General features: G+C 42.8%; 1 protein-coding gene across 4 annotated transcripts in view; it reads right to left on the bottom strand.

The window, feature by feature from the left end:
• The window catches only part of rimbp2a (RIMS binding protein 2a), a 27905-nt gene extending 327 nt beyond the window's left edge, over window positions 1-27578 (bottom strand). The window contains exons 1-24 of one of the 4 annotated variants that reach the window (XM_085926174.1): window positions 27510-27578; window positions 27042-27185; window positions 24956-25087; window positions 14695-14784; window positions 13582-13704; window positions 12879-12965; window positions 11701-11751; window positions 10938-11142; window positions 8746-8903; window positions 8524-8609; window positions 8345-8454; window positions 6940-7755; window positions 6507-6530; window positions 5834-5985; window positions 4818-5558; window positions 4590-4745; window positions 4225-4371; window positions 3380-3482; window positions 3107-3229; window positions 2205-2368; window positions 1970-2138; window positions 1799-1899; window positions 1537-1608; window positions 1307-1471 (exon numbers count right to left, since the gene is read on the bottom strand). In XM_085926174.1, coding sequence (XP_085782300.1) covers window positions 1307-1471; window positions 1537-1608; window positions 1799-1899; window positions 1970-2138; window positions 2205-2368; window positions 3107-3229; window positions 3380-3482; window positions 4225-4371; window positions 4590-4745; window positions 4818-5558; window positions 5834-5985; window positions 6507-6530; window positions 6940-7755; window positions 8345-8454; window positions 8524-8609; window positions 8746-8903; window positions 10938-11142; window positions 11701-11751; window positions 12879-12965; window positions 13582-13704; window positions 14695-14784; window positions 24956-25087; window positions 27042-27185; window positions 27510-27578 — 4188 coding nt within the window. Of the gene's footprint in view, window positions 1-1306; window positions 1472-1536; window positions 1609-1798; window positions 1900-1969; window positions 2139-2204; window positions 2369-3106; window positions 3230-3379; window positions 3483-4224; window positions 4372-4589; window positions 4746-4817; window positions 5559-5833; window positions 5986-6506; window positions 6531-6939; window positions 7756-8344; window positions 8455-8523; window positions 8610-8745; window positions 8904-10937; window positions 11143-11501; window positions 11526-11700; window positions 11752-12878; window positions 12966-13581; window positions 13705-14694; window positions 14785-24955; window positions 25088-27041; window positions 27186-27509 lie in introns of those variants that run through there. The other 3 variants (XM_085926176.1, XM_085926175.1, XM_085926177.1) reach the window with 3 other exon arrangements.
• Window positions 27579-27638: the final 60 nt, after the last annotated feature.

The raw sequence follows: 27638 nt of genomic DNA, 5'->3' as shown, positions 1-27638 counted from the left end.
ACATAGAAAGGGTCAGACGTTCATTTGGAGCTGGAACCTATCTCGGGAAACTTCTATTCAAGATTTTTATGTTTGAACAAAAGGACAAATGTTGTGGAAACACTGAGGAAGAAGTTGTTTGACAAAGCCGGAAGAGTCCGCCACCAGTCGGCCATGATGGAACTTATCAAGTACAACACCCAAGGACACAACTGGAGATACCATGGCTTGTCTTCTAAATGCGTTAGCCTGATGCACACTTTTGTTTGGGAGACAGTATAGTGTTATTTCAAAAAAGAAAAAAAAAGCTCTGTGACCTCAAGCTGGAGCGCATTTGAGCTGCTAGTTTGGTATCTCAAGTTGTTGACTTACTGTAGGGAGGGGCTAGTGGTGTGACATGACATTTTTTAAAATCTTTTTTTTATTTTTGGACAAGCAGGGTGAAAGGGAGGAAATGAAAAAAAATGTAGCAGCGTAAGTCACCATCAGAAAGAACCCACGGACCACAATGCACCACAATGAAAACATTGACACACACAACAACACAGAGAGCGCCAAAAAAGGTTTTTAATATCCAATTTTTTTTTTCTCTCTTTCTTCTCATTTCTTTTATTGTTCCTTTGTAACAATACAGTCGGGATGTCTCAGTGCTTCCGTTAATTTTGGCCTCAAAACAGAGCTGAAAAATAGATTGATGTGTGTGCAACATACACAAAAGAAACAAAGCCTCTTTTCGGGAAACACAACAGTCAAGAGTCATTAGAAAATGGAACTGTATGAAAAAGGCATGCTTATTGGGGTTTTTTTTGTTTTTTTTTCTCCAATGATAGTATTTTTATGTTGTTCAGTGTAAGTGTTATTAAAGCACTTGTCATTATTGTTGCCATACACAATAACCACAATGAGATTTTTGTGTTTCAGTGCAAAGAGGTACAAATGGAAGAAATGAGTCCTCAAGCATGCGAGACCCCCCCCCCCCCCCCCGCACCCCTCCCCATCCCCCCGCAGAGTCTATCCTCTCTCTCTCTCTCTCTGTCCACGTCAGGCTTTGCTTCTTCCTTTCTCTGAGACTCAGAAAGGTGTTACACTCGATTGTTTTTGGTTTTGGTCGCCCCCTTGTTCCCGACGGTGACAGAGCAGGAAGGGGGAGGGGGGGGGGGGTTGTTAGTCGGTCACCACAGCCACCACACGGACAAGAAACACACACGATGGAGGCACACACACACACGTGGAGCAAGCGAGAGACGGAAATCAAAGAGAGGAGAGGGGGGGGCAATGGATGAGCAACAGGGCCTTAGCGCTGAGAGCGGCGATGGTGATGGTGTACCCGTTTGCCCTCCGGGACGCTGGCGGCAGAGTTGGCGGGGAGCCGGTTGGCAGGCTCCTCGGGGGGGAAGTTGGAGGGCGTATCGGTCAGATACACCTCCACGTCGTCAGGCACTTCTTCCAGGAAGTTGGAGGGAACCAGACCGCGGTGGCCGTTGATCTCACCCTATGGAGGGAGGGAGGACTCAGCGCCCGAAAACAAGATACAAGATGATCATTGAGAAGACTCACATAATAGAATCCGTCTTCATCGATATCACCAAATACTGCGATGATGTCACCAGTGCAGAAGGTCAGCTCAGCCTATCAAAGGGGGGAAAGATGTATTAGTTTTTTTTTATTTTTTTTACATCATTTGTTTTTTATTTTTATATTTTACATATGTATATTTTTTTATATATATTTTATTATTTATATTTTATTTTATATTTACATTTTTTTCATTATATAATTTTTTTTTACATTATCATCCTCAGCTGCTGATTTGCGATACCTCAACGTCAACATTCGGCGAGCTCTCTCGGGGGTCATAGTCATACAAAGCCACCATCCTCCTGGAGGCCTCGCCTCGACGGAGGTTTCTTCTGTTCTGCTCTGAAAGTCATGATCAATGACTTTTATCATGAAGTCATCAATTGACTGGTATTCATCTGATGTTTAGTACCTAGTCGGTCCACTGGGGTGCTGAGCGGTAGGAAGCCTTGTTTGATGAGCTGATCCATAGTTTCGTCATCCTCCGCTCGTATCTCGGACACCATGTTACACGGGATCAGCCCCATCCTGCCCCTTACTTCTCCTCTGTAGAACCCGTCGGTGTCTTTATCACCAAATATCTGGTGAAGAAGAGGCAGCAATACATTACAAGTGTCAAGTACAATATATGAATGTTAACCTCTCACCCTGATGATTTGTCCCTCTTTGAAGGGCAACTCTTCATCAGCCGCGTCTGGGTTAGGGGACATGGACAGAGGGTCGTAGTCGAAGAGAGCCACAAATACCCGAAAGGACTCCTCTGGCTCCGACTCATCAAAGTAGGTTGGAGAGTGACGATCCCTGTAGCCATCTTCAACACACGAATGAGAAATAAAAAGTGCATTTTTCAGCTATTGTGTGGCAGCAGCTTGTCAACATGCTGAAGATTGGCCAAAAATTTTCTGATTGCGTAACAGACAATGGGTGAGATAAAACAGGAAGTGACACACAGACAAGGTCGGGAACATACGGTTCTGTGACATGCTCGCAACATACAAGTGGAACATACTCGATATCTTAATATTGACACTAGAGTGGAATCCACGGTCACTCCCTGGAATGCATATGCCCACATTATTATTATTTTTTTATCCTGTCAATAGATGCATGAAATCCCAAATTCCCAACCAAACGGAAAAGTTCATGCTAAAATGCTTCGAAAAGAGTCACTTGTGTGATAACCAAAAAAAAGGGGGGGGGGGGTCTCAGCAGGCATCTGGACCCCAGTGCAGTGAGGGGAGCGGTCTCGGTGCAATCAGTCAAACTGTGGACTTAAGTGGCTCTTCCATCTGTGCAGTTCAATGGTGCCATTCGACAGGGTGAGTACCAATCAAAAGAGAAACAGACACTTGCGGATAGTGTTGCAAAATTCTGGAACTCACACTGAAAAGTTTCCACCCTGAAATGGTTCTCAATTTATTGATGTGGAAAATTACCAGAAAACTTTCCAGCCCCTTTGCAACCCCGTTCGCAATTGTCTCCAGCTCCTTCTTGCCATTAGCCAACTTGCTAGCGGCATAAAACTCGGACTGCAGGTCGCAGCACGTACCATGGGGAGACCTGGTGCCGCCCCCGTGCCTGCGGGAAGACCTGGTCCTGAACCGAGCTACTCTGCCATAGTTCTCCGTGATGTGGGACATGTTTCCCTCACTGTTATTCTCAAAGGTTACTTCTACAGGAAACACCAATCAGAAGGTGCCGGTGATACAATGTATAATAATAAGACAGAATCATGTGGCAAGTAGAAAGACATTTAAAAGTATCTCGGTATCTCATGCATGGAGCCTTGGTGTAAACATAAATGAACCCGGGTTGTACTGACCGATGGCAGGGACCATCAGAGGTCGTCTCTGAGGCTGCGAGCCACCGTGATGAATCTTTCGCCCGCCCTCCCGGTCGTGACGGCCTCTAGAGGGAGTGTTTGACTACAATGCAGAAGACAGCAACTATTCACACGTCAGTTCAATTTCCTACGGTAGTGTTTGTGAACAATATGCAGTCAATGTGGTTTGACATAGTCCAACAAATTGTATGTAAACAAACTCATGCAGCGCTCGCAGACAGGCACACTGAAACACAGACACGCTGACGCACACGGAAACACACACACAAACAAGCCTTCAAGAAAGTGTATTGTTCTGGAATAATCATTCAGCTCATAGAGAAGGAGATGTGAAATAATGGTGTCTGCTTTTAATGTTCAAGTCAAAATGGCTTAGGTCCTCCCAACCACTAGATGGCAGTAACAATTAGTTGAACTGGTTTCCCTACCAACAAGAAGGGCCGTTTTGGTTTGCGCGTTTATTAAATTAATTTGGTGTTTTTAGGTGAGCTGGAACGTATTATTTGCATCTCTATTCATCTCAATGGGGAAAGATGATTTGCAAAAAAATCAACTTCTGGAGGCACCACGGTTCTTGTCTGTCACTAGTTTGACTTTGTCCTAGTTTTTGAAACGGTGCTTAATTTGTCTCGATCTAATATTTATAACACTTTTCTTCTTTTCGATTCTCCAATTAGGAAGTTCCACTGTACTCTACCCTAAACTCGGCACACACGCTAACAACACATATCCAGTGCAAGAAAAGGCAGCAGTCAAATATCTGTGCCTGTGCAGTTCGCAACAGTAAATTTGAGTCTAAGTACAGCAAGTGCAAAGAACTGCACCTTGGGTGTGTTGTGCGAGTTGCGTCGGCGTCCCTCGTCCAGCTGCATCTCTGAGTACAGCTCCTCCTCATCCTCTTCCATGATGTCAGACAGGTCAGAGCCGCGGCTGCTCTCGCTGTGATAATCTTCATTGTGACTATAGTGAGGCTTTTGACAGTCACACACAAACACACAGACCCGCTTGTTTAAGTCCACATACATACGTACAGACGTGCACACACCAAACACGCGTGACAAACAAACGCACACACAGTGACGCCGGCACGGTCGCGTTGGCACTTGGCATGCAACCAGCCACATTTGCCTCTCTCCCGCTTTGTGTAAGGTCGGTGATTCTGTGAGAAGGCTCGTCCCGTGTCACATACCGGCCTTCCTAGCTCAGAGCCTCGGAGAAACTCGTCGACCGAAGGTCCTCGTCGGCGGCGACGTGGGAACCCTTCTTCGTCTTCATCGTCTTCATCAGAGTGATGCTGGTGAAAGGACTGACCCTGTTCGCCGTAGCTAACAGGTCTCCGATCCCCCTGAAATGTTAGACAGGAGGGTGTAACTGGAGTGTTGCCATGACAACCAGGCGTGGTCAGGTGTGGTCAGACCTTGCCGCTCTCCGCCGCCACCCTCTGCGCCGCTTCCCGGGCGATGGCTTTGGCCACGTTGTCTGGGATAAGAGTGCCTCTCGGTTGTGGTAGAATCCTCTGAGGGGAGGGGCAACGTGGATTGCCAGGGGGGGGGGGCTCAAGGGTGTGGCCCTGCATGGGTACGGGCGGCTGGGACGAAGGGGAGCGTGCAAGGTCCCAACCGGGCGGGACGGCGGCTCCGTGGTGGGCGGCTTGCTCTTTGGCATCCAGGTCTCTGGCACTTACTGGTCTCTGAGGTACGGGGTGGGGATGGGCGTGGGGCTGCAGAGGCAGTCGGTGCTGGGGCCTGGGACCTTGGTGGAGGTGCAGGGGCTGCTGCGGATGAGGGTGGGGCGGTCGATTCTGGTTCGGTTGGGGCCCGCCTGGGTGAGGGACTCTCGGCTGAGGGACATGGGGGTAGGGATGGCGTGGGGCCGGCTGTCCGTGGGCTTGGGGCGGGGCAGGAAGCTGCGGGGGGGCGTGAGGGTGGTGAGGAGATGTGAGGTGAGGTTGGCTGTGGGGATGGGGGTGCATTGGCGCTGGCAGAGGAAGCGGAAGTAGAGGCACGAGCAGGTTGTTTGGAATGAGGGCCACGTGGGAGTCCTGCGACTCTCCCTGCGCCGACAGGGTCCGGACTATCACCTCCCTGGCTTCCAGGCACTGTATCCTCGTCATCTCCACCGTCACGTAGTCCGCCATTGGGAACATCACCTCTGCGATCTGGTTTCAAGACACACACAAGTGAACCTGTAACCAAGCAACTGACTGAATAAAAGGGTGATTCAGTCTTGTCGTCACCAGAGGGCAGAAGAGGCATAGTTAAGAATCCGACTGAAACGATATGCGGTTTTGGTATTGAGACGGATTAGAGATACGAGCAGCATACTGCAAACGTATACACAGTCATGAGTGACCCAGTTTTGATCACGGAACCTTAGCATACAAAGGAGTCATCCAGAATCAGAGATGAGTAAGGAAAAAAAAATCCACCTCACCTTCTGTCCTTTAGTGCAGACAGCATAGCCAAGAACATTGGCACCATTGGACGTGCCTGATGGAGACAATAGGGGGGGCTTCCAACGAACCTGTAGGACCCCTGGTGCCTGCCCACAGAGCACCTGCACATCTTGCGGAGGCAGAGGAGGACCTGGGAAGTAAGAGTGTTAAATTATTTCATATTCCATATCCAAACGGGAAAACCATTCTTAAGCAAAAGCACCAACATGCACATGAAGGGTGCGATGTGGTTGCAGAAGTCTCCAAAGAATTAAATGGGATCATTTCTAACTGCATGCTGCATAATACATGTGCAGTATTGTGATCACGTGGTGTGCCACATAACCCGACGAACAAGTTGTTTTGCAGGATATTAATGACATGCAAATCTGCATTTACTGTATGCAGAAACAAATGCGTATTCATACTACGTTGCCACTGTTTTAAATTACATAATAGTTAGGCCGGGGCTATGCTACAGGCAAGGAGAATGACTCATAGGGATAATACACGATCATAGTATCTGCCGGTGCTTGGTTTAGTGCTCATTAGTAATGTGTCGTGAGGAAAGCTGAGCAAAGTTGCATTTTATTTCGTTTGGAGATTGCCTTCCATCATTCAGAAGTGAGATGTATGTGAAATCCAGTTTAGGATTTGATATTTGATTCTGACCTGTTCTGCAATAGGGTGTTGGACCTAGACGAGATACAATACACAACAATGGCACAGTGAGGAAATGTTGGACTCATCTGTAGTTTAGTGCAGCCCCACTCACCAGTCACAACATTGGGCACACAAGCTTACTATTTATTCTTAAATAGATGTCTACCAATAATAAATGAAATCAGTTTGGATATTTTTCTGTTCGTGCGCCAACAGTGTCAATAAAATTGAGTAGGATTGTGGCCAGAGTGCTTATTGGATTGGGCTGGTTTACCGAATGTTGCGGCTGGTAACACAAATTGACATTGCATTACAACCTGAAAGGAAACAGAAATATGCATACGCAGCTATCTTTTCTGAATCCTAAGTAAGAAATATTGACAAGGTCTATCGGGGATATATGAAGCAATGCAAACATGAGTCTCCATGATGTAGTGCTGACCTGCAGCCTGAGTGCAGAATTCCACTCCCGCTTCCTTCCTCTCCCTCTGCTCCAAAGGCAGTTGCCATGGCACCTGGTGAGGCTGTGCCACCACCGACACTTTGTACACCGTCAGCGGCTTTAGGTTGAAGAAACGTAGTCTGTATCTCCCCGGTTTCAACGCCGCGTGCTCCACTCCGTCCAAGAAGACGGTGTGACCGTAGTTGCTGTTGCTAGGCAACCAGGAGAGCTCGGCTGTGTCCCGTTGGATGTCATCCACCCGGAGGCCGCAAGGCGCCACCACCACGTTGGCTCCCACTAAAAGGGTGCAGCGTAGTTCGTCCGACAAGCCCCTGTCGGTGACGCTCTGTACCGACACGCGGTGGACGCATCCGTCCAGGTCCAGTTTCTCCAGCAAGCATTTGGTACGCCCGCCAAACTGTATGCTGGCTCGCATCTCGCCGTCCGCCAATACGTTGTAGCCGGAGATGTTCCCCCAGCCCAAAGGCACGACCGGAGGCTCCCAAGCTACGATGACACTTCGCGCCAGCTGCTTGATCAGAGTGATCTTTCGGGGATAAGGCACAACGTCTTCAGCCAGGTCCTCCGGGTCCAGGGGGCCAACCGTTCCGTTGCTACAGGGTACCAAGGCGTTCGCCGAGCCCAAGAGAACATCATGGCCGGTACCTCCATCCACGGGCATCAAGGCTTGGGGTGTATGTTCGACCGGGCCAAGATCTTCTCCATCTCCAGCTTGAATGGACAGCTTCTCCTTGTCCTGGACAAACTCTACAAAGTTTGACGGGACAAGTCCTCGCTGGCCGTCCAGCAGCTCCCCTATGTTTAAAAAAACAAGTAGAGTGGCGGGTTGAAGTTGTGTCCTAAATTAGGCCGGTTTTGGCATCGTTGCACGTTAGACGCCAAACTACAACTTCAGTTCACAGCTTATTCGAGGACTGTGATTATTCTTCTGTTATCAGAAAAGCTCACTATCATATTTTTTTTCCATCCACGGAACCCCGCCGGTGACTCGTTAAAGCTGCGTGTGCATGTACGTGCGTGTGTTTATGATTAAGGCGAGCCCAGCTGGATTAGTCATCAAGCTAAAAGAAACCGAGGTCCCATCTTGACAACAGCTTGGTCTCTCTCCTTCATGGTTAAACCCACAACGCCTCCTCCATGCCGCCATGCAATCTCAACCGCCCTCCCCCCCCTCCCCTTCCAGCTTTAATGAGTCAGTGCAGCTGAGCGCAACGGCGTCTGCGGCATCCTGCGCCGGCCCCGAAGGCTTGCTCACTATTGGGGATTAGCATTGCGTCTGATTGGGAGGCCGTTATAATGCTTTGGAGATTTGATAGCAAAGCTCTGAAGTCAGTTGTTGAGACAGCAAAAGAGATTTTCCTCAGGCAAATAAAAAAAAAATCACCTTCATAGAATCCGTCGTCATCCATGTTGCCGTATACATACAAATACTTCCCAGCCACAAGAGGGAGCTCTGCTTCAGGATGTTCGTTTGGTCCGTCATAGGGATTATAACTAAAAGAAGAATTTGAAGCTTTATAAATGGTTTCTAAAGCAACAAATGAAGAAGCTGAGGATCCTCACCTGTATCGGGCAGTGCAAAGTCGGACCTGGCCTGTGTAGCGAGGCTTGGACCTGGGCGATGGGCTTGGTTCATCCTCCATCTGTAACTTGGCAACAAAGCCCGAGAAAAAACAATCACGGTTAATTTCCATAATTGAATTTACAACATACAAAGATCTCATGTATCACCTCGACATACTTCCTTGACACCAATAGGCTTGAATCCAAGGTTTGAAGACTCACCGCTGATGGGGTCAGCCGCTGAGTGCAGCTGGCGCGTTCCGTTTTCACGGTCCGGAACTCGACAGACGGCCAATCTGTGCTTTCCCTGTCTCCAGTCTGCTTCGGGCACTGCGAGAACTCCGAGTTCAGTGGTGGTGCGTTTGGCGCTCTCTCATCGCCTGGGAGAAATTGATTTCCATCACAATTAAAGAGCAACTGTCTTTCCTCCTGCAAGCCATTTGCGTCTCATTGCCCGTCTATTGATCTCCTGTTAAAATGAGTGAGCAGCCAAACATCCGAGGCCCGTTTGGCCCCGTCAACGATCACGTGCGGCGCATTTGTCCTTAAATACCATCAATGTCCTTGGGGTTAAACACATGAAAAATGCAGGGAACACAAATTGTAGTGTACGAGTCCAGACAGATGAATGGCTGGAGGAAATTAGAGCTGGTAGTGACAGTGTATCACTGAGCTCCTGTGGTCAGCCTGTGACGAATCATTCGCCCAAAGTGTGTAACCACAACGTTGCCCAAACTATGGCCGGGCCATTTGCCACACCCCCCTTGCAGTTTATAATTGTTTATTTTACAATAACATACAGTAATAATAGAATGAACTAGAATTTGCAATTCCTGAGGAAATTGCGTGTGAAGGTGAAGAAGTTGAATAAATACTCGGGGAATGCCGAAGAATGATGTTGAAACGAGTCGAATCGGTTGAAAAATGTCGAAATTAGAGTGGAAAGAGGAAATTTCGGAAAATTTGGTTGAATTTCAAATTTGAAAATTTGGAATTTATGGTAAGTGTGAATTTGTGGAATAGGGAGGAAGAATATGAAGAGTTGAAAGTTGAAACGAGTTGAATCGGTTGAAAAATGTAGAAATTAGAGTGGAAAAGGGAAATTTTGGAAAATTTGGTTGAATTTCAAATTTCAAAATGTGGAATTTATGGTAAGTTTGAATTTGGGGAATAGGCAGGAAGAATATGAAGAGTTGAAAGTTGGAATGGGTTGAATCGGTTGAAAAATGTAGAAGTTAGAGCAAATTATAAATCCCCATTGAGAATGAATGGGAATTTTTAAAAAAAATTGCGCCAAAAAGTTTTGAAATTTGGAACGAAACGAAATATACGGCCGTCTAGTTGTCACTCTCGGAGATAAATGTTGAAACGGGTTGAATCGGACAAAAATTGAAAAAGTTAGCGAAAATGCATAAGTTGAACATAGTGAATACAATTGGAATGGGTTGAATCGGTTGAAGAATGTTGAAATTAGAGTGGAAAAAGGAAATTTTGGTTGAATTTCAAATTTGAAAAATGTGGAATTTTTGTTAAGTGGGAATTTGGGGAATAGGTAGGAAGAATATGAAGAGTTGAAAAGTGGAATGGGTTGAATCGGTTGAAAAATGTGGAAATTAGAGTGGAAAAAGGAAATTTTGCAGAATTTGGTTGAATTTCAAATTTGAAAAATGGGAAATTTTTGCTGAATGGGAAGGTGTGGAATAGGTAGGGAAAAGATGAACAGTTGAAAGTTGGAACGAGTTGAATCGGTTGAAGTATGTTGAAATTAGAAGTGAAAAAGGAAATTTTGTGGAATTTTGTGGAATTTTGTGGAATTTTGTGAAATTTTGAAACGTGAATATGTGAAAATTTTGAATTTGCCAAGTTTGGGAATGTCCCCAATGTGATTTGAATGGGTTGAATGATGTGAATTTCAAACTGGAACAACGTAAATGTGAAATGTTGAATCTGCCATTAAGAATGAATGGGGAAAAATTGCCGGAAATTTGTGAATTTTGTGAAAACGGAAAATTTTTTGAATGTATAAAATTTGAGCGCGCGATTCCTGAATATTTGGAATAAGTGAAAAGTGGAACGGAGTGAATCGGTTGAAGTATGTGGAAGTAGTTTAACGGCGAAAAAACAGGCAGAATAAGTAAAATAATAATAATAAAGGACAGGAATAACAATAGTGTGAAGGTCTTCACCTTCACACTAAATAGAATATAACCGTTTGTGGATCATGACAACTGCTATAAGTGAGACAGAAAGTTTCAGTTTCCGTTCATTAGCTTGTTTATGGCGTTTTGCATTGTGCGTTAGCAACAAGCTAGCAGAAGGCAAAGCTTTTGCTGTTACTTTAAATAGCGTCAAAATATTACAAGTCCAAAATGAATATTGGACAAGAATAAAGTCTGATCTGTGATCGGGCCTACCTGCTTCTGTCTGGGTTTCAAATCCGACAACAACTTCAGGGAGCCGCTCCTCCGCCGAGAGAAAATTGAAGGATTTGGCGGGGGCTTTACTTAGGAGGATTTCCACGGGATGGGATTGTAAACGGAATTCCAGCAGCTCTTTGGACAGATGATGGAAGTGTTCACTCTGTGACCCGCATGTCTGCTCCAGGTCACAAATCTGGACCTTTGACAGAAAAGAATGATGAGAGGGCAAAATGAAATGCAGAATTAACAGACACGAGTCTTCGAAAATAGAAGATTACAGATGTGCATCAGAGAGCCAATTAGAAAAAAATGTCCCTTAAGAGCTGAAAGCAGCATTTTGTACCAAATCCCACCGCAGTCTAATCAACACGTAAAACGTGTGAAGTCGTCTGCACCGCTGCTCATATAACACGACTTACATAACATTAAGCACCGCTATGGGCTAACTGGATTATACAACCTACACGTTCATGTTAAATAATTCATATAACAACAGGAAGATACATTACGGTTTAGTTTTTATCAATGGATCTTATTTAATATGTGGGGGAGGAATACCTGAAACATTCTGTTCTGATTGTTCTGTTAAAAAAAAAAAAAAAATTAGGGGGAGGACAGAAGCAAAGAATAAAAAAAGAAATTATAGTAAAAGTGAAAGATGATATGAATGGAAATGAAAGCAAAACATAACGTGGCATTGTGGGAAATCGCAGACTGATCTAAGATTACATTCCTATTTATTTATTTTTTACTGTACCTCTAACAGTTGTACGGCTTGCTCATGGTCAGGGTCTGCTTGAATGCGGGCCTGGACGAGGAAAAAGAAGAAGACACACACTGACATGTGACACAAGAATCAAGATCCGTAGGGCTTCAAGAGGACAGCGCGCACCTGACATGCAGTCAACACGACTCACAAGTTGCCTTGTACGTCTTTAATGAACTGTCACATGTGTTTCCAGGCACGGAACATTAAAAACAGCTTTAAACTATAAAGAATAACAAACTGCTTGGATTTGCTTTTCCTCACTTGGGATCATTTTTAATTTTTTTTAATTTTGGGGATGAAGCATCATTTGGAATGGTCACTATTTTCATATTTTTGGCACTAAAACCATTTTTATTATCTAAATTGTTAATTATCAGGGATGAATAACAATCATTTGTGCAGGCAGAAAGCATTATTTGGTTACGCAACTCAGTAGAACATAATTAATGTAAGCATCTGCGCCCTATGATTATACGTAGGTGGCTGAACACATGGTAGTTAATGTACAGGCACAATCGTGGGAAGACATTTTAATACACTTGAACACCTAATTGAAGTGTTTCAAAATTTTATTTTACATTTCCAATGGTGTATAAATTAGCCCTATTGAATACTGTGAAGCTGTGTAAAAAACATATTTAATATATGTAATATAATATATATTATATATATTATTTTTATATATACATATGCAATTATAAAAAGATTAATATACTGAGTGTATTGAATCCTGTTCATTTTACAATCAATGAGGAGGATTCGGTTCATTGGGGACAGCGGCTTAAAAGATATCAGACAACACACGCCTAAAAAAAAAAAAAAAAGTGTGTAGGCTACAGGAAAGACAGCTTGAAAGGAATATAAATTTAACAACAAAAAGGACATTTTTAGAAACCCAAGCAGGAAGAGATGCGGCAACAAGCATTGTGAATCGGTGACTCAGCACAAATATCACATTCCAGACTAGATGTAGTGGAGATCATAATGCCCTGGTGGAGGTAATAAGGCATTAAAATAAATTTAATTAATTTAAATGACAGTGAATGAATGACAAAAATATTATGACACTGAAGGAAAAAAATCATTTTTTTGTCTCTTTTTAAGATTGCAAGTAAAAAAAAAACAAATTTAATATATCCGCTATAATTGTTTTTTTTTTTCCATACCTTTTGCAATTGATGAATCTCCTTCTGCTTGGCCTGTTCATGCTCTGTTTGTGGCCGCTGCTTCTCCTCGACAGTCTCGTGCATATGCTGTCCAAATATGGACCAAAAATCTATAAATGGCTTTGCACTCATAATAATGACTCATTAATAAAATCTAACATGCATGTCAAGTGGGGGGCATCAGTATCTCGCACCTCTGGGTTGGAAGACGACCACTTTACCACTGAGCCACGCCGCAATCATTTTTCACTCTCGTCTCCAAAAGCTTTTTTTTCGCTCTGAATGGCTCGGAGGTGCCCTAAACTAAAACAGGCAGCAGCCGCTTTGCATAATCACTGAGAGGCACTAAGCTACAGATCTGCTGAGGGCCTGTCTACGAATACTGAAAAAAAAAAAAAACTTTTATGATTTTTTTAAACCCCTGCAAGATTTCAGCAAATTGCTCTGACAGTACATTCTAAAAGCGAAAGCTCGCTTCATCGATTTACAGTCCAGACACTATTTGATTCAAAGCAGCAGCTTTCCTGTCACTTCCGACGAGCAGGACGGGACGAGACACAAACAATGGAAATCGCATTTGGCCTAATGTGGCAAAGTTATTCTTAAAAGGTCTTTCTGCTTCAGGAAATGGGACAATGTGATTATTGTAAAGCCAGGAACATGTCGAGGTTCAATATGTGACATCATCAGAAACACGTCTCACCTTGAGAACCTGTTCCAGGTTCTCCACTTGGCCTCGAAGTTGGCTACGCTGCTGTTGGGCCGCGTCTCTCTCCTGGCTCACCACGGCGAGCGTCTCTTTCAGCTGATGGAAGTCGGACTGTACCTATGACAGAAATGAAGAAAATTCATTTCTGTTAGTGGTTGCATAATACAATGTCTGTCCTCACCACTTGTTCCATTTATTAAGGGAGGCAGTTTTAACTTTTGACTGCAGGCTTGATTGGGGGTTCGCAGTCGGAGCAAGAATTCATCAGCACATTGCCATTTAACGTTGACGAAAGCGCGCTGCTGACGTGAGCGTTAAGTCTGCCAGCCTTTATCACTCACAAAGTTTTCTACAAATGTGGCCTGGTAGGATCCCTCTCCCGACGCTGTATGCCAATCATTTCATTAATTAAACCAGCGCATGAGCCCACAAAAGATAACGCCGTGTACTTGAAGTGCACAAAACTTGCAGGGGGGGAATTTGCTCATTGACTCTTCAGAATTAACTCATAATAATTACGGAAAAAGTCTTGAAATGGGCATAATAAAACAGCAGTAATTATTTGAGCTGTTTAACTAATTGGACACACAACCCAAGGTATTAAATTGCAAATATGTATGTATATATAGAATAAAATAGAATGTCCATATATTTATAAATGTACTTATATGTATATATATATATATATATATATATATATATATATATATGTGTGTGTATATTAATATACGATATGTACAATATATGATGCAAAACATCTATTCACTCCTAATGTAGTCCTTGTTTGGATAGAAATGAAAACTTTCCTCTAATTGCTATGCTAAATATGCCAAATAAGCTTTTCGCCAAGGGTCAGAGGGATTGTCCGCACTCTTTCTTCATGCAATCTGTCAGGTTGGCAGGATGTTGGCCCTGCTTTTCCTTTTGTGTGTGCGTGTCCATTGTTTGTGCACAGATGGGAACCTTTTTGTGGAGCAAACTCGCAAGTGGAAGCCCTTGGATGGATGTCAAGAGCGAGTCTTTTATGAAAGACAACCAGGGTAGATTATCATAGATCATCACAGGTGGTCAGTGGCGCTCTTTCTTTCACATGAGTGGAAACATCACCTGGTCATATTTGGATGCCTTGAGGTGACGGCCAATCAGCTGCAGATTGAGACGATTTTTTTCCTGCAAGGCAGCGTGGAGCTTTGCTCTCTGTCGAGGAAAAAAAAAAAAAAGTGCTGTCAGCATTAACGTCCAACGACATACGTTTGCCACGCTGTGGAACAAAATGTGTTATGTAAGCAACAGAAGAGACTCAGGTCGCTTCTGCAGGGGAGCGCGTCTAAGCTTTTAAAAGCCATAAAAGTAATGGAAAGAGGCAGGCAAAGACGTCGGGGAAGGTGGTGAGGAGAGTGACGGTTGCTGATTTGGTTGCTTGGATGTTTTTAAGAGAAATTGGAAAACTTTCAGAGGATTATAAAACCACTCAGGAGATGAGTGACACATGAAGGAAGAATTGTTCTGAAAAAAAAAAAGTGAAAGTCCAGAGGAAAGAAGTCTTAAGGAATAAGAATAAAGTCGGAATGTTACATTATAAAGTTTTAATATTGTGATATTACATAAAAAAAATGACTTTTATTTCTCTCATTATATTATATTATAATATATTATATCTAAGCGGTTCAGAAAATGGATGGATGGATATTACATTACATTACATTACATTATATTATATTACATTATATTATATTATATTATATTATATTATATTATATATTGTTCTTTTAATAGTCTCATAATATGAAATGCTTCATCTTATGTGCACCAAAAAAAAAAAAAAACAAGACAAGAAAATTTCCTGTCTAAGCTACTTCCTGTCTACACTGTGCACTGCTCACATTCATGGCCACAAGTTGTCATGCCGCTGGTCCTGCAGGTACTCAAGCATTACATAATTACGCCAGACTCAAAGTAGGCCAACGCTCTCCTCCCGTCACAGCTCGGAGCACTGCGGAGTGATTTCAATGTGACCGTCCGGTCACATCCCGGCATGCACGGTACTACGACTTCATGCAGGTTAAGGAGGCTACAAAAACTTGCCCATGTATCCTTAAGCACATAAACACGGTTTATTGTGCAAAGTGCTGTCTCCGTGAGTGAAAACCTTTGTTTTTATAGGTGCTCGGGTTTAAATTCTTCTTCACACTTCACACTTTGCTCACAAAAGTAGAAGGCCTTGTGTGCCTATTCAATTCCCAGCCCTGTTTCCCGGTCACCATGGCAACGATGTTGATATCCACCATTGGCCCAGCGAGGAAAAAATAACTAATAAAATATGAAATAATTACTAAATAAATAATACATAATTAAATACTAATTAAATAAATTGAATTAAAGATCTCTGTGTGGCTTATATATGTTTTCTAAAAGAAACAAATCATGTCCTCTAAAGATGAACCTGAAGGTTACTCCAAAAAATAGTGTTAAACTTTATGGACATATGTCAGATGTCCAAAAACAAAAAATCAATATCAATAAGCCTTGTAAGAAAAGAAATGAGATGCAGGAGCAGCTCACTTTGGTTGCTCATCCATCTTTTTAGCATGGAGGGCAGAGAGCAGACAAGGACAGCAAGACATGGAGACTGCTGAGCGTCTTTTTATTTTGCAACACCAAATTTCTGCAAAGCACCAGCCAATGTTGGTCTTGCTAATTGGGTGATCTGTGCTAATGTCCCGGGACGTACGGGGAACAGGCTTGCAGTCAGATGGGATGCAAAGATAATAAAAAATAAAAAGCAAGGCTTCTTTTTTTTTAATCAGTCTTGGGAATAGCCGGGCTTGTCTTTGCCATTTTCAGTGAATCGCACATTCACAGCTCAGCTTAACACCCCAGAACATCTTGTAAACACATCACTGCGCGGCAAAAGCTGAAGGACACACACACACCGGACCTCGTGCCAATTGGAGCTAGAATTAATACGCAGACGCACAAATAAACACAACGGTGTAGCTTGCGTGTATTAAAGCGATGATAATACCGTCATTTTTTTTATTTATTATTATTCTTGCTTATCTTTGCTAGAACACACATTTTCTCAACCCACGCTGAGTAACATTTTGTGGCGAAACAAATTTATTTAGCCTCCGGCCCGAAATCTGTTCGCAGTAGCCAACGTCTCAGCAGGTGTGTGAACTTCACTCAGAATTCATTTGGCTTAATTTGGGTTTATGTAATATTTGGAGGCAAAGGGTCACTAACCATCGGGGACAAAAACGGAGTTGTACCTGTTTGCCAAAAAATCGTTTTTAGCCACAGCCTAATTTCAGAATTATTCCGACTGGGTCAAACTACAATTAAATCATGTCTGGGGGTTTTATCTTCTTTAGCTTGCTTCCTACGTTTAGGTTTGTGTCAAGAGTCTATTCTTAGCTTCCTGCATGACTTGATTTATTTACGGACTAATGAATGTTTTCATGCCGTGCCTGCGAAAGGTTGACTAAAGGGAATTAATTGTAACAATTAAATGAACATGATCTTGGATTAGTGTAAATTGGAAACCAGCGAGTGTGTTTACGACATAACCAAAACAATAATTGAGTACAAATAAGACAGATGCGACTTGAAATAACATGCGATGTAAAAAAATCTCATTTTGGTTTCATCCCAGAAGGCAAAATACTGTAGATAGAAAAGTCAATTAAGACATAAATAGACAAACCTAAACGGAGGCCATATTGCTTCTAATTGCTTCCACCAATATACCTTTGAGCGCAGTTTTGCACTTATGGGCTTACAGATGGAGTCCAATGGAGCCAGAACCATATTTCAACCTTAATCACTGGCGCAGCGTCGACTTGAGGCGTTTCTAACGACGCTTTTGCGCATAATGTGACAACACAACTCTGAAAGCCATTATTCCCAATGAGCCTCAGAAAGCCAATCGATTCATCGTATTCATTTGAAAACGGTCAAACGCTACCACCTCTTGTGTTCGACATCCATCTTTCCTGCAAAATAACACCCAGCTGTGTGATTAGCACATACGTACAATTAATGCGGTGCACCACATGGTGGATTTTTTAAATCGGATCTATCCGTGACCATAATGTCACGGATAGATAATTCATCAATAGAGATTCTATTTGAGCCTATACCGCTACTGTGTCTCTACAGGTGTTGCATTAAATATTAATGAGGGGTTAATCGGCTTTAGAGTATAAATATGAATACTATATATGTTAACGTATCTATGTATATGTGTGAGACAAAGCAATTTTGTGGGTTCAAAGGTGACAGAGGAGTGGCAGGAGATGGCCCGGCGCTGACGTCAAGAGAGATTAAATTCTCCACTACGTAAAGCGCAAACATTGTCGTCATTGGGCTCACTCTTTGTCAGCATCCCCAGTGAGTCATCCCCAGCTCACTTCCTGGAACGTTTGCCAGTGTGCTGTTTGTTTTTTTACGTTTTAATCCGCCGCTGCGACGGTCACGTTATTTGATTTTTATTCTCTTTGTCATATAAGTGCCTTGTATCTTTTTTATACTTTTTCATCGAATAATCATTTTAATGCGTGGAACTCAAGTCATCTTTTCCCATTGGGATGAATGGAAAAGTCATGAATTCGTTCCTCAAAAAATTCGACGGTACTAAAAATCCTGGAAAAAAATTTACAGTTTGTTTTATTTACTCTATTATTGTGCTTTATACAAACATATCGTAATAAATAAATACAATCTAAACAATTAAGCAGTTTGTGTATCATGATTATTTTGGTGTTTTTGTTTCATGGATTGTTATGTGGCTAAGCGTGTTTTAAATAAAAATGTCAAAACTACGGCCATTCTTAAAATGATGGTGTAGATTTAGCTCACGCGAGCTATAATGTCTGAGATTACATGTGACACGATATACGATCAAATGCACGAGGAGCCGTCGTAGGCTAAAACATTGACCCTTGAGAATGCAAACGCCTCTCGGGAAAATGAGGGCGCAGGAGTATGTACAGCAATGTGTGTGTGCTGTATGTAATGTTCAAAGACTATGGACGCAGTCAATGTGTGCGAAAGAGCGATACAAAGCCTCCAGTCACATTGATGACAAAACACTTTTGATGTGAACAGGACCTCTCGTTCCCCTGAGCTAGGCAAAGAACATCACAAGGCGAGGAAAGAAGAAGAAGTTCGGAGGAAGATCAGTGTAATGCTAATGAGGAGCCCGAAAGCTGGTTAGGGATTACACGTGCTTGGGTGGACCTTCATGCACGCTTACAGAATTGCTCGGGTGGGATGTCTCGCTCCAAACAACCAACAGGCGCGTGCAAGCCGGCATCTCGATGATCAAGGATATCAACTTGGAAGCAAAAGAAATCTGGAGGCCACCGGACATGACGCTGCGGGTTCACAATCTACAAACACTCGTGTGACCCCAATTTTGTGGGAAACATACAAGTATTCACAGGCGCTAAATAATTTACGCCTGACCCCATTGCACAGTTGCTAAAATACAGCCTGCTAGAAATACACACAAAGCATTCAAGTGTGTTTAATTTTTTTTTTTTTTTCCCAATCTGGATCCACACAGTATTTAGCAGCCATTCATATATCAGCAAACAAGCAGAAACAAATTGGCGATACCAAGCAGAAGAAAATGTCCAAAAGTAGGGATTCGACTGATATGATTTTTGATTATTTTTTTTTGTTTTCTGGAAAACTATTTGGCGGAATAAAATTGCGATAACCAATTAATCAATCCAGATTATTTATTTTTACATATGAAGCAAAATATTGACAAAAAAATAAGATTCTTTTATGGAGAGTATGATGATGCGTGTAAATAATATTTTGAAAATCAGCTTTTTCCATTTTTTCTAAGGCATAATACACAGTGCACAATTGTTTTTTTTTATTTTATGTTTAGCTTGAAAGTAAACTTCAACCGGGAGTGTCAGCAGACATCTTGACACCCTTGTTTTTATTATTTATTTATTCTCCACAGAAAAAAAAAGATGTTATCAAAAAGCTGCAAAAATAAGAAAGGCTCAGGTGTTCCAGTCCCAGCGGCTCAAAGCAAATCGGTGAGAGTTACAGCAGAACAAGAGCTGTCATGTCACCTGGAACAGACTTTTGTGTGACATTGTGAACTCCTCTCTGCCTCCTTCCCTCAATAGATGCCCTTTCAGCACTAAAGCCTCTCACTGCAGATGCTATCAAGTAAGATTGAAACAAAAGTGCCTGTGAAGAAACACGAAAGGGAGGAGAAAAATTAAATTACCAGGGGACACCCGATTGGTGATGTGGAATTAACAGATCTTCTATCAGCATGTGTCTTCCCTGAAGGGTTCCTCTCGCCTGGCGTGGGGAGATTATGTAGCAAAACAAAAAAAAAACAAGCTTACACGAGAGTACTTTGAGCCGTGGCGCGGTGCTGTGCCAAAAACTCTAAAATATCGTATAACTTCAGGATCAATGAGGCTTTGAGGGATCCACGGGAGTTTCCTGACTTTTAATAGGTTCTCTGTAAGATGATGAGGCTGGACATTACCAGAGAATCAGTTACATTAGTAGCCATCCATTTTATAAAGTGGGTCGTGGTCAAACTGGAGCTGACGTTGGACAAGATGTGGGGTGAACCCAAGACTAGTTGCCAGCCAATCTCAAAGAGCATAATTAAGTAATTCTCAAAGTCGAGAGGCTCTGCTATTGGTATGTGGGCTCCCTCTAGTGGTACACAAAAGCATCACTGAATTAAACACAAATAGTGGCCAGAGGAGCACCGTTGGTCCACAACAAACTTTAATTTCCGCCACGATTGACAATGGTGACTTTTTTTTCCCGCCTTTTTCTTCCTGCCGTGTAAGCACTCATAGCAGACAATGAGGCGCTCTAAAGCGTCCACACCAAGGACGTTTTTAGTACATCAAAACGAACAATAACAAAATCGATTTGGAAACGAGTGGTTATACAAAAGATCAACTGAAATTATAACGTGAAAATGCCCTCATTTTCAGAAAAAAAAAATGCATTTTCAGGATGTAGCCAAAGCTAGCTAGCTCCAACATACTGCCAGTTGCATTCATGAATAAATGATTATTTGTAATATCATGTTATCTGAGTTCAAGTAGATCACCTGCATATCAAGCAGAAGCCCCAATTCAGTTTTATGACTGACTTTCATCCGACATCCACTCTCTTTCAGCCCCGCCCGCATCCTTTTTCCTCCCGCAGTGCTCCATCTCCCCTTCAAATATGTCTTGCGTGCATGTTGAAGAGCTGCCAGGAAACGTGAGGAGGAAAAGTTGCTTCAATTTCGTGCGCTTCCCGACGGCTAAATGGCATCGACACTTATGGCGGGTATACTCGCAATCAATACGCCACTCGCTCATCTTCGGGCCTAACTATGGGAGCTTCACATGTTGCATGAACAAGCAGGCAAAAAGGAGGAATGGGGGGGAGGGATGACGTGGTTGCTACCGAGACGGCTTTTTTGGAGATATCTGGATGATAGAAATATTGATCATATCTGATGCTCTTTTATATAGGCCAAATTTAAGCACAACATTTGGATGCTGCTGGATGACTCACAGAATGTTTCGGGTTTCAACTCAATACATGACACCTTCTCTGTGTGTGTATTTTTTAAAAAAAAAATGATTTTTGGGTTTCTTGTTATATCATCAAGAAACTGTCATTTTCCGGCTTTTAAAAGGACAGAAATTTTCATTATTGTAGTCCACTCATAAACCAATTACCAATCCAAAAGGGGCGGAGCCACATCTGGGTTATTTAGACCTGAGAAGTTGGGGTGAAAATCAGAAATGCAAAAGTCGGTGCGCTCATATCGACATCACATTATTACACGTTGAATTATCTTTTCTATACATCGACTTATACAGAAAAGCCGAAGTCGTTGCCATCCCCACCGTGATGACAAATGACATGAATGTGCAATGAGAGCATACGACGTGCATGCGTGTAAATAATAGAGTGAAAATGCGTGGGTGTGTTTATGAAGAAAGCTGTGGTGTGGAATGCTTGCAACTGTGTCGTGAGCTCCTACTTGGACTACTGTTTGAAGGTAACTGATACAAGTTCTTTGGCCAACCACATTTCCACGACAAACCACAAGGCGGTGACGTAAAAGAAACCTCGGGGACTTGCAGCATTTAAAGCGATGTCATCAATAAACGCAGAAAGAGGTGACAACACTGTATCCAAACATATTTCCTGTGCAATTTTTCAAATCCATGCATGCCAATCAGGCATTCAATAAATACTCAATATTAAAAAAAATAATAATAATAATACAGAATAATACAGAATAAAATGAAGAATTTTTTCTAAACAAATAAAAAGACCTGCTCTAAAAACTCATTAAAACTAATGATATTTAAAAAAAAAAAAATGATGATGATGAAAAATCCAAACCCATTCTAACCATGCTGAGCAGACATGAGTGTGTTAAAACTCCCAACACCTGGCAACCTCGTAGCATGCAGGAACCAGGAAAAGCTCAGGTTACCAAAGACGGCTCACGCTCACACACACTACGCCCACCACACACACACCAGATCAATTCATTTCACAAAGCCGCCACACATTTAACCCGCCCCCCCACACACACACACCCCTTACTCGAACATGTGTATGCATGTTTCCAAACCAATAACGTCACTCCCTCTACATGCACACAAAAGAAAATAATAATTACATCTAAAGACAAACCCCACCCCTTCGCCGTAAAACCACACACACACACACACACACACACAGCTCCAAACAGGTGGCTCAGCTTTTAAGTCAAGAAAAAAAAATAGACAAAAACATCAAATCCCCCCCAGATTCCAAATTCTTCCATCTCTCTCTTGGACATCCCTCCTGATGTCACATCCAGTCAGGTTGCTCCCATGCAGCTGCCAAGCTATGCTAACCATCCATCCACTGAAATCAAGGAGGCTACCAGATGAAACACTTGAGAACAATCAATGGGAGCAGCAGTGAAAAGACAACGAGAGAGCTTGCTATTTACCGCGTGAGGCTAACGGCGGCACATGTTGACCGAGGCGTCGCTTCCTTCCTCTTCCCTTTCCTTCTCTGGGTGGGGAGTCGTCAAACGGCTGCAGCATCAGCAGCAGCATCAGTGGCAGCTCCGGGGCCTGCGTCTTTCTCCCTCCCTCCCTCTCTCTCTCTCTCTCTCACTCTGACTCTCTCTTATCTCCGCCTCCATGTAACCCCCCCCCCCCGGGCTCCGAAGACCCTCCTCCTAAACACCCTTCCTCCATGGTTCCTTCCCCTCCACTCTTCCCTCTGTGCTCAATTTCCTCTCTTCACGCTGTTGAATGATAATCAACCAGCCCCACCAGTGAGCTTCTTTTTGGGATGTCTCGGCAAGATGCGGCGAATAAGTACGACCCTCCCCCTCCCACCCCGCCCGACCTCCCTACGGTGTCATTAGATCAGAACCTTTTTGGCGTGACACAAACCGAGCATCATCTGGATTGATGTCGCATTCGTTTTATGACTTACACAAAAAAAAAAAAGCGTCCTACGCTGATGACTCTCTGTGGTATTATTAATAGAAAGTAGATCCAAGTCGGTCGGCAGATTTGATGAATGCTGTATATTTACACTTTTCATTTACCGTGAAATATGAATACAAGCCTTTCATGATCATCAAATACAAGCCCCAATATAAAAACCTTCAAACAGGATTCAATGAGACACATTATAACTCTGTAAAAGCGGAATTATTGCGCAATAACAAGACATCCAAATGAGACATTTTACTTCTGCCAAAGACTTTTCATCCACGTGGCTTTTTTTTTATTTTTATTTTTTTACCCGTGAACCTTTGAAGCTTATATAATGTTGACATTCGAACCAGATCCTTTTTACTCCATCGGGATGAAAACGCAGCCTCGCTTCACGATTGCAAAACCAATATCGAGATTGAGCGCCCAGAAGATGCCCGAGCTATAATTTCAAACTGGCAGGAATTGCTCTGATTTACATCACATCAAGTTAGCGTCGAGCAGGCACGAAGCTGCGCAGGCCCTTTTCGCTGACCTCGGACCACCCCTCTGTCTGAATAGGAAGCAAGAGGGGAGGGGGGGAGTAGTCCAAATTGGCATAAAAAGTGCTGTAAATACATGCAAGCAAGATCTTCAGAAGAGAAGTAGATGATTTGGGAAAAAAAAAAAAGCTATATTGTGTGTTCAAAAGCTTATATGATGGCAAGGTCGAGTGTATACAACGGTTGCCATGGAAACGTCATTCAGGGTGACAGCTGTGGCCTTTTAAGCAGTGGGCCGCACAAAACACAGGTCACCCGATACAACGAAGGTACCTTTGGTAAACTGTCTATCACTGATAGTTTCCAGGTAACCAGTGAAAGGATTCTGTTGAAGTCTCTTCTATATGGTTTTTGACATTTACAACCAGATAGCATGATTTGAACAAGCGCAGATAAAGAAATAATCGAATTGCTGGGCTCAAACTGGCCTGCAAGTCATGTTTAGTGATAAATCTTTTCTCTGGAAAATGTTCATTTGTTAGCTTGACCGGATGGCTGAAAAAAATGATTTATTTACTGTCCACAAAGGGTTTTAAACTTTTTTTTCATTATTTTAAACTAAATATTTGCAATAGAAAGCTATTTTATTCAATTTAATTGAGTTAAGTTCCCACAAACACCATTGCTAGTTTGGAACTCGCTTACAAAATCACAATTTAGCTATTTGGTCACTTTAAAAAAAAAAAAAAACTTTGCCAAAAAAATTTTATGTACAAACTACAGTAATTATAATTTATCAAAATTAATATGAACAAATATGAAAAGTTATTTTAGCACCACCCAGTGGCAATTAAGAGTACGACATGTAAAGTCAATATTTACTTAACATGTACTGCAAAGGATATCACCAAAAAAAAACACGTTTTAAAATAACTTGAATGTTAACAAATATGAGTAGTTGTGCTTTCAGCTCCACAGTCTGTGTTACGTACACGATCGATAGAGAAAACCGGATATTACTAGGTCAGCTTTTGCATCAGTGTCAGCCATCAAGCTGTCACTTCCTCTCCACCATCTAGTCAGTGTGCACTCGAATGGGCGTGTTGTCAGGGCGACCGTTCGCACGCCTTGCCATCCGAGACCACCTGGGAGAGAGAGAGGCCCTCTGCATGCACCAGTGAGCGCATGGACGTACTGTACAATGCTAACAATGCCAAGGCGCCCACACACAGCTGTGCACAATAGCCACTCTACCACATTGCCATCCATATCTATAAATAGGCCAGCAAAAAAAAGGAGGCATTTGTTGACATTGCTCAAACAGATCAAAAAAAAAAAAACAACATGGCTGACGTGTGAAGAGTAATCTACCAGTTTGCGGTAGCGCTGTTTCTCTTGGCGAAGAGCAGCCACTTCTTGTCTTAAAAGTCGATTTCTCTCTTCCAGGAGGCGAAAGCGATTTGGAAATGAATGGCCAAGCTGGGATGAAATTTCCGGCTTTGACTGAAACACAAGAAGTAAAAATTGTATTAAATGCAAATAATATTCCGGCAGCAAAAAATATATATACACACACACTTCTAATAAATAGCTGAGGCCTTTTAATGAATATGACTGTGAGCGGTCCCAATTGTGTCATCCACATTGGGGACCTCGTCCCTTCTACCCAAGGAAACAAGCAAAGCTCTTCTGACAGGACTTGCATCAGAGTTGGGCAACAGTGGCGTGCTCATTCTCTTTGAGGTCATCGCAAGTACTGACAAAGCTTCAACTGAGTGGTGAGATTTGGAAAAAGAAAAAAAAAACACCACACGTATTTTGAGCTTTGCAAACTTAGCAACCACTTTGTCTTTCTATTCTTTATCATTCATTGCAAGAACATGTGAAGAGATGCTAATGGTGATGATCACAATAAAATCAAATTAAGGATTTTTGATTTCACTTTTTTTTTTATTATCAGGGGCCAAGTCAAGTGATTGACGGATGTGAAGAACACTGATTGCGGTTGTTGCATGTCGGGCATCCCCCCTGAGGTCATCTTGACTAGGAGTCATTTAAATAGTCATCTCGCCATCTGGTGAGCGAGTGACTTGCATCACTGCTGCAACGAGGCCGAGCGCATTCCGGCAAAGAGAGCATAAAATGAATCCAGTTCTAAGAACATTCTGATTCTGAAAGGCGGATGAAGACAATCCACGCTGCATCTTGAGCGAGCTTGTGATGCTTTTGTGCCTACCTTACAGGCCCGCCGTGCCTCCCTCGCTCCCTTTCCCGTCAAGTCCAAATCGGGCACATGATGGAGCTCTCTGTGTGTGTGTGTGAGTTTCCGAACGGCTCTAATCTGCAGCTTTAATAGCGTGCCGAGTGTGTGCAAAGCTGTAGCTGGCTGCGAGTCAGTGTGAGCAAAGACACTGGCAGCGGCTTCATGTCACTGTCACACACACACAGAGACTTTCCCTCAGCGCCATCTCTCAAACTCGCTGTTCCTTTTGTCCACTTTGTGCTTGAACGCCCACACGTCCGTATGTCCGAGATTTTGCACGCGGCGGACGTTCATGCCATTCTCCATCGACCGCATGCAAAGATGGTTTTCAAACGGTGAATCAAATTCGAATCAAAGATGACTTTTATATTTTACATTAAAAAAAAAATCGACGATTACGCTAAATCATCCCTCTCTGATTTCATCTTGTACCTCTAATTTGACTTTGAAGAAACCACCGCGCCTGAAGAAAAACAACCAAAACCAGAAGGCGTGGCAGCACTCTATGAACTTGTACTCACAGCACGAGTTGCTGTTGTGTAAGAAGTCCTTGATGGGACCGAGATGAGGACAGAAGGAAGGAGACACTACAGTCTGCGTGAGTGAGAAGAGAAAGCAGCAACGTACACTCTGTTCCACTCTGTTACCTAGCAACGCTCGCCGGCCGCCCTTGTTCCAGACGCATTATCTTCAGGCATGACACGGAGCCGTGAGAGTCGGTCGGGATTTAGGAGCAGATGGAGAGCTGGATTGGAGGGGGAAATACGCCGTGAACCCCTCCATGTCGGCAAAATGCCAAGGGCCAGGAGTCATTTAGCCATGTCAGCCTGTTACATTAGCGTCAAGTGTTGACCTGCACTCCAGCTCAACTTTGAAATTTATCTCTCTAGTCATTCAACAGAGCATTAAGTCAAGCTTCCCTCTGGCAAAACAAAAACAAAAAAAATCAGTAAAGAAGCTATTATAATCCAATAACGTCCATTTTGGCTTAAGTAACATACTGTAAGGGGAAAAAAAATAATATAAAATTAATATGTGATGCTAATATAGAGTAATACTTGCATGTGACCTATTTACAATCTAATTAATAGAGCAGTTATTTTAGATATTTGCTATTTTGGGACAACCAACCAGAAATGGTTATAATACTAGGTTAAAATTGAATACTGGTCTGCATTACAGCAGTTTTGTTACCTTTGCCTTGGAGTGCACGTGGTGATGGCATATGTTCCTGGCAGTGATGGTGGCCAGCTGTCTTTGGATCCACTGCAATTCCATCTGAGAGTGCCTCAGCAGCTCCTCCACATTAACGGCGGATGTGTGATCCCGCATTCTCACCTGCAATTATGCACAACAATTAAAAATACACACACGTGAGTCATCGTGGAAAAGGCGTCATCGTAAGCACATGCTTGTTGATATATGCAAAAAGGTGACGTGTGCGTATTGTGTTAAATACATGTTTGTTTAGATGTGCTGAAGGTGTGCCCCAAAAACATCAGGTCAACTATTCCCTGGAAAAATATTGTAATTTATTTTTGTGATGGGAACATGACATTATTGCATTATTATTATTTAAATATTGTTGATTTAAAACAAAGAAACTATTCTATGTAACGATCAAGCACAAAAACACAATTGAAGTAGCTCCTTGTTACTTACTGTAAAATTCCAGCATCTTCTTGAACTAAAACTGCATAGCTTGCTCTTTTTCAGGCACATAACAAACATCCGTGACACGTTTGATCACCTCCATAAGTTGTCTGCGTTATATGAAGCTGACTCAAGTGA

Source organism: Syngnathus leptorhynchus, chromosome 12 (genome assembly GCF_054491065.1).
Source record: "Syngnathus leptorhynchus isolate UIUO chromosome 12, UIUO_Slep, whole genome shotgun sequence".
Lineage (NCBI taxonomy): Eukaryota > Metazoa > Chordata > Actinopteri > Syngnathiformes > Syngnathidae > Syngnathus > Syngnathus leptorhynchus.
This window is presented reverse-complemented; position numbering and strand designations above follow the sequence as displayed.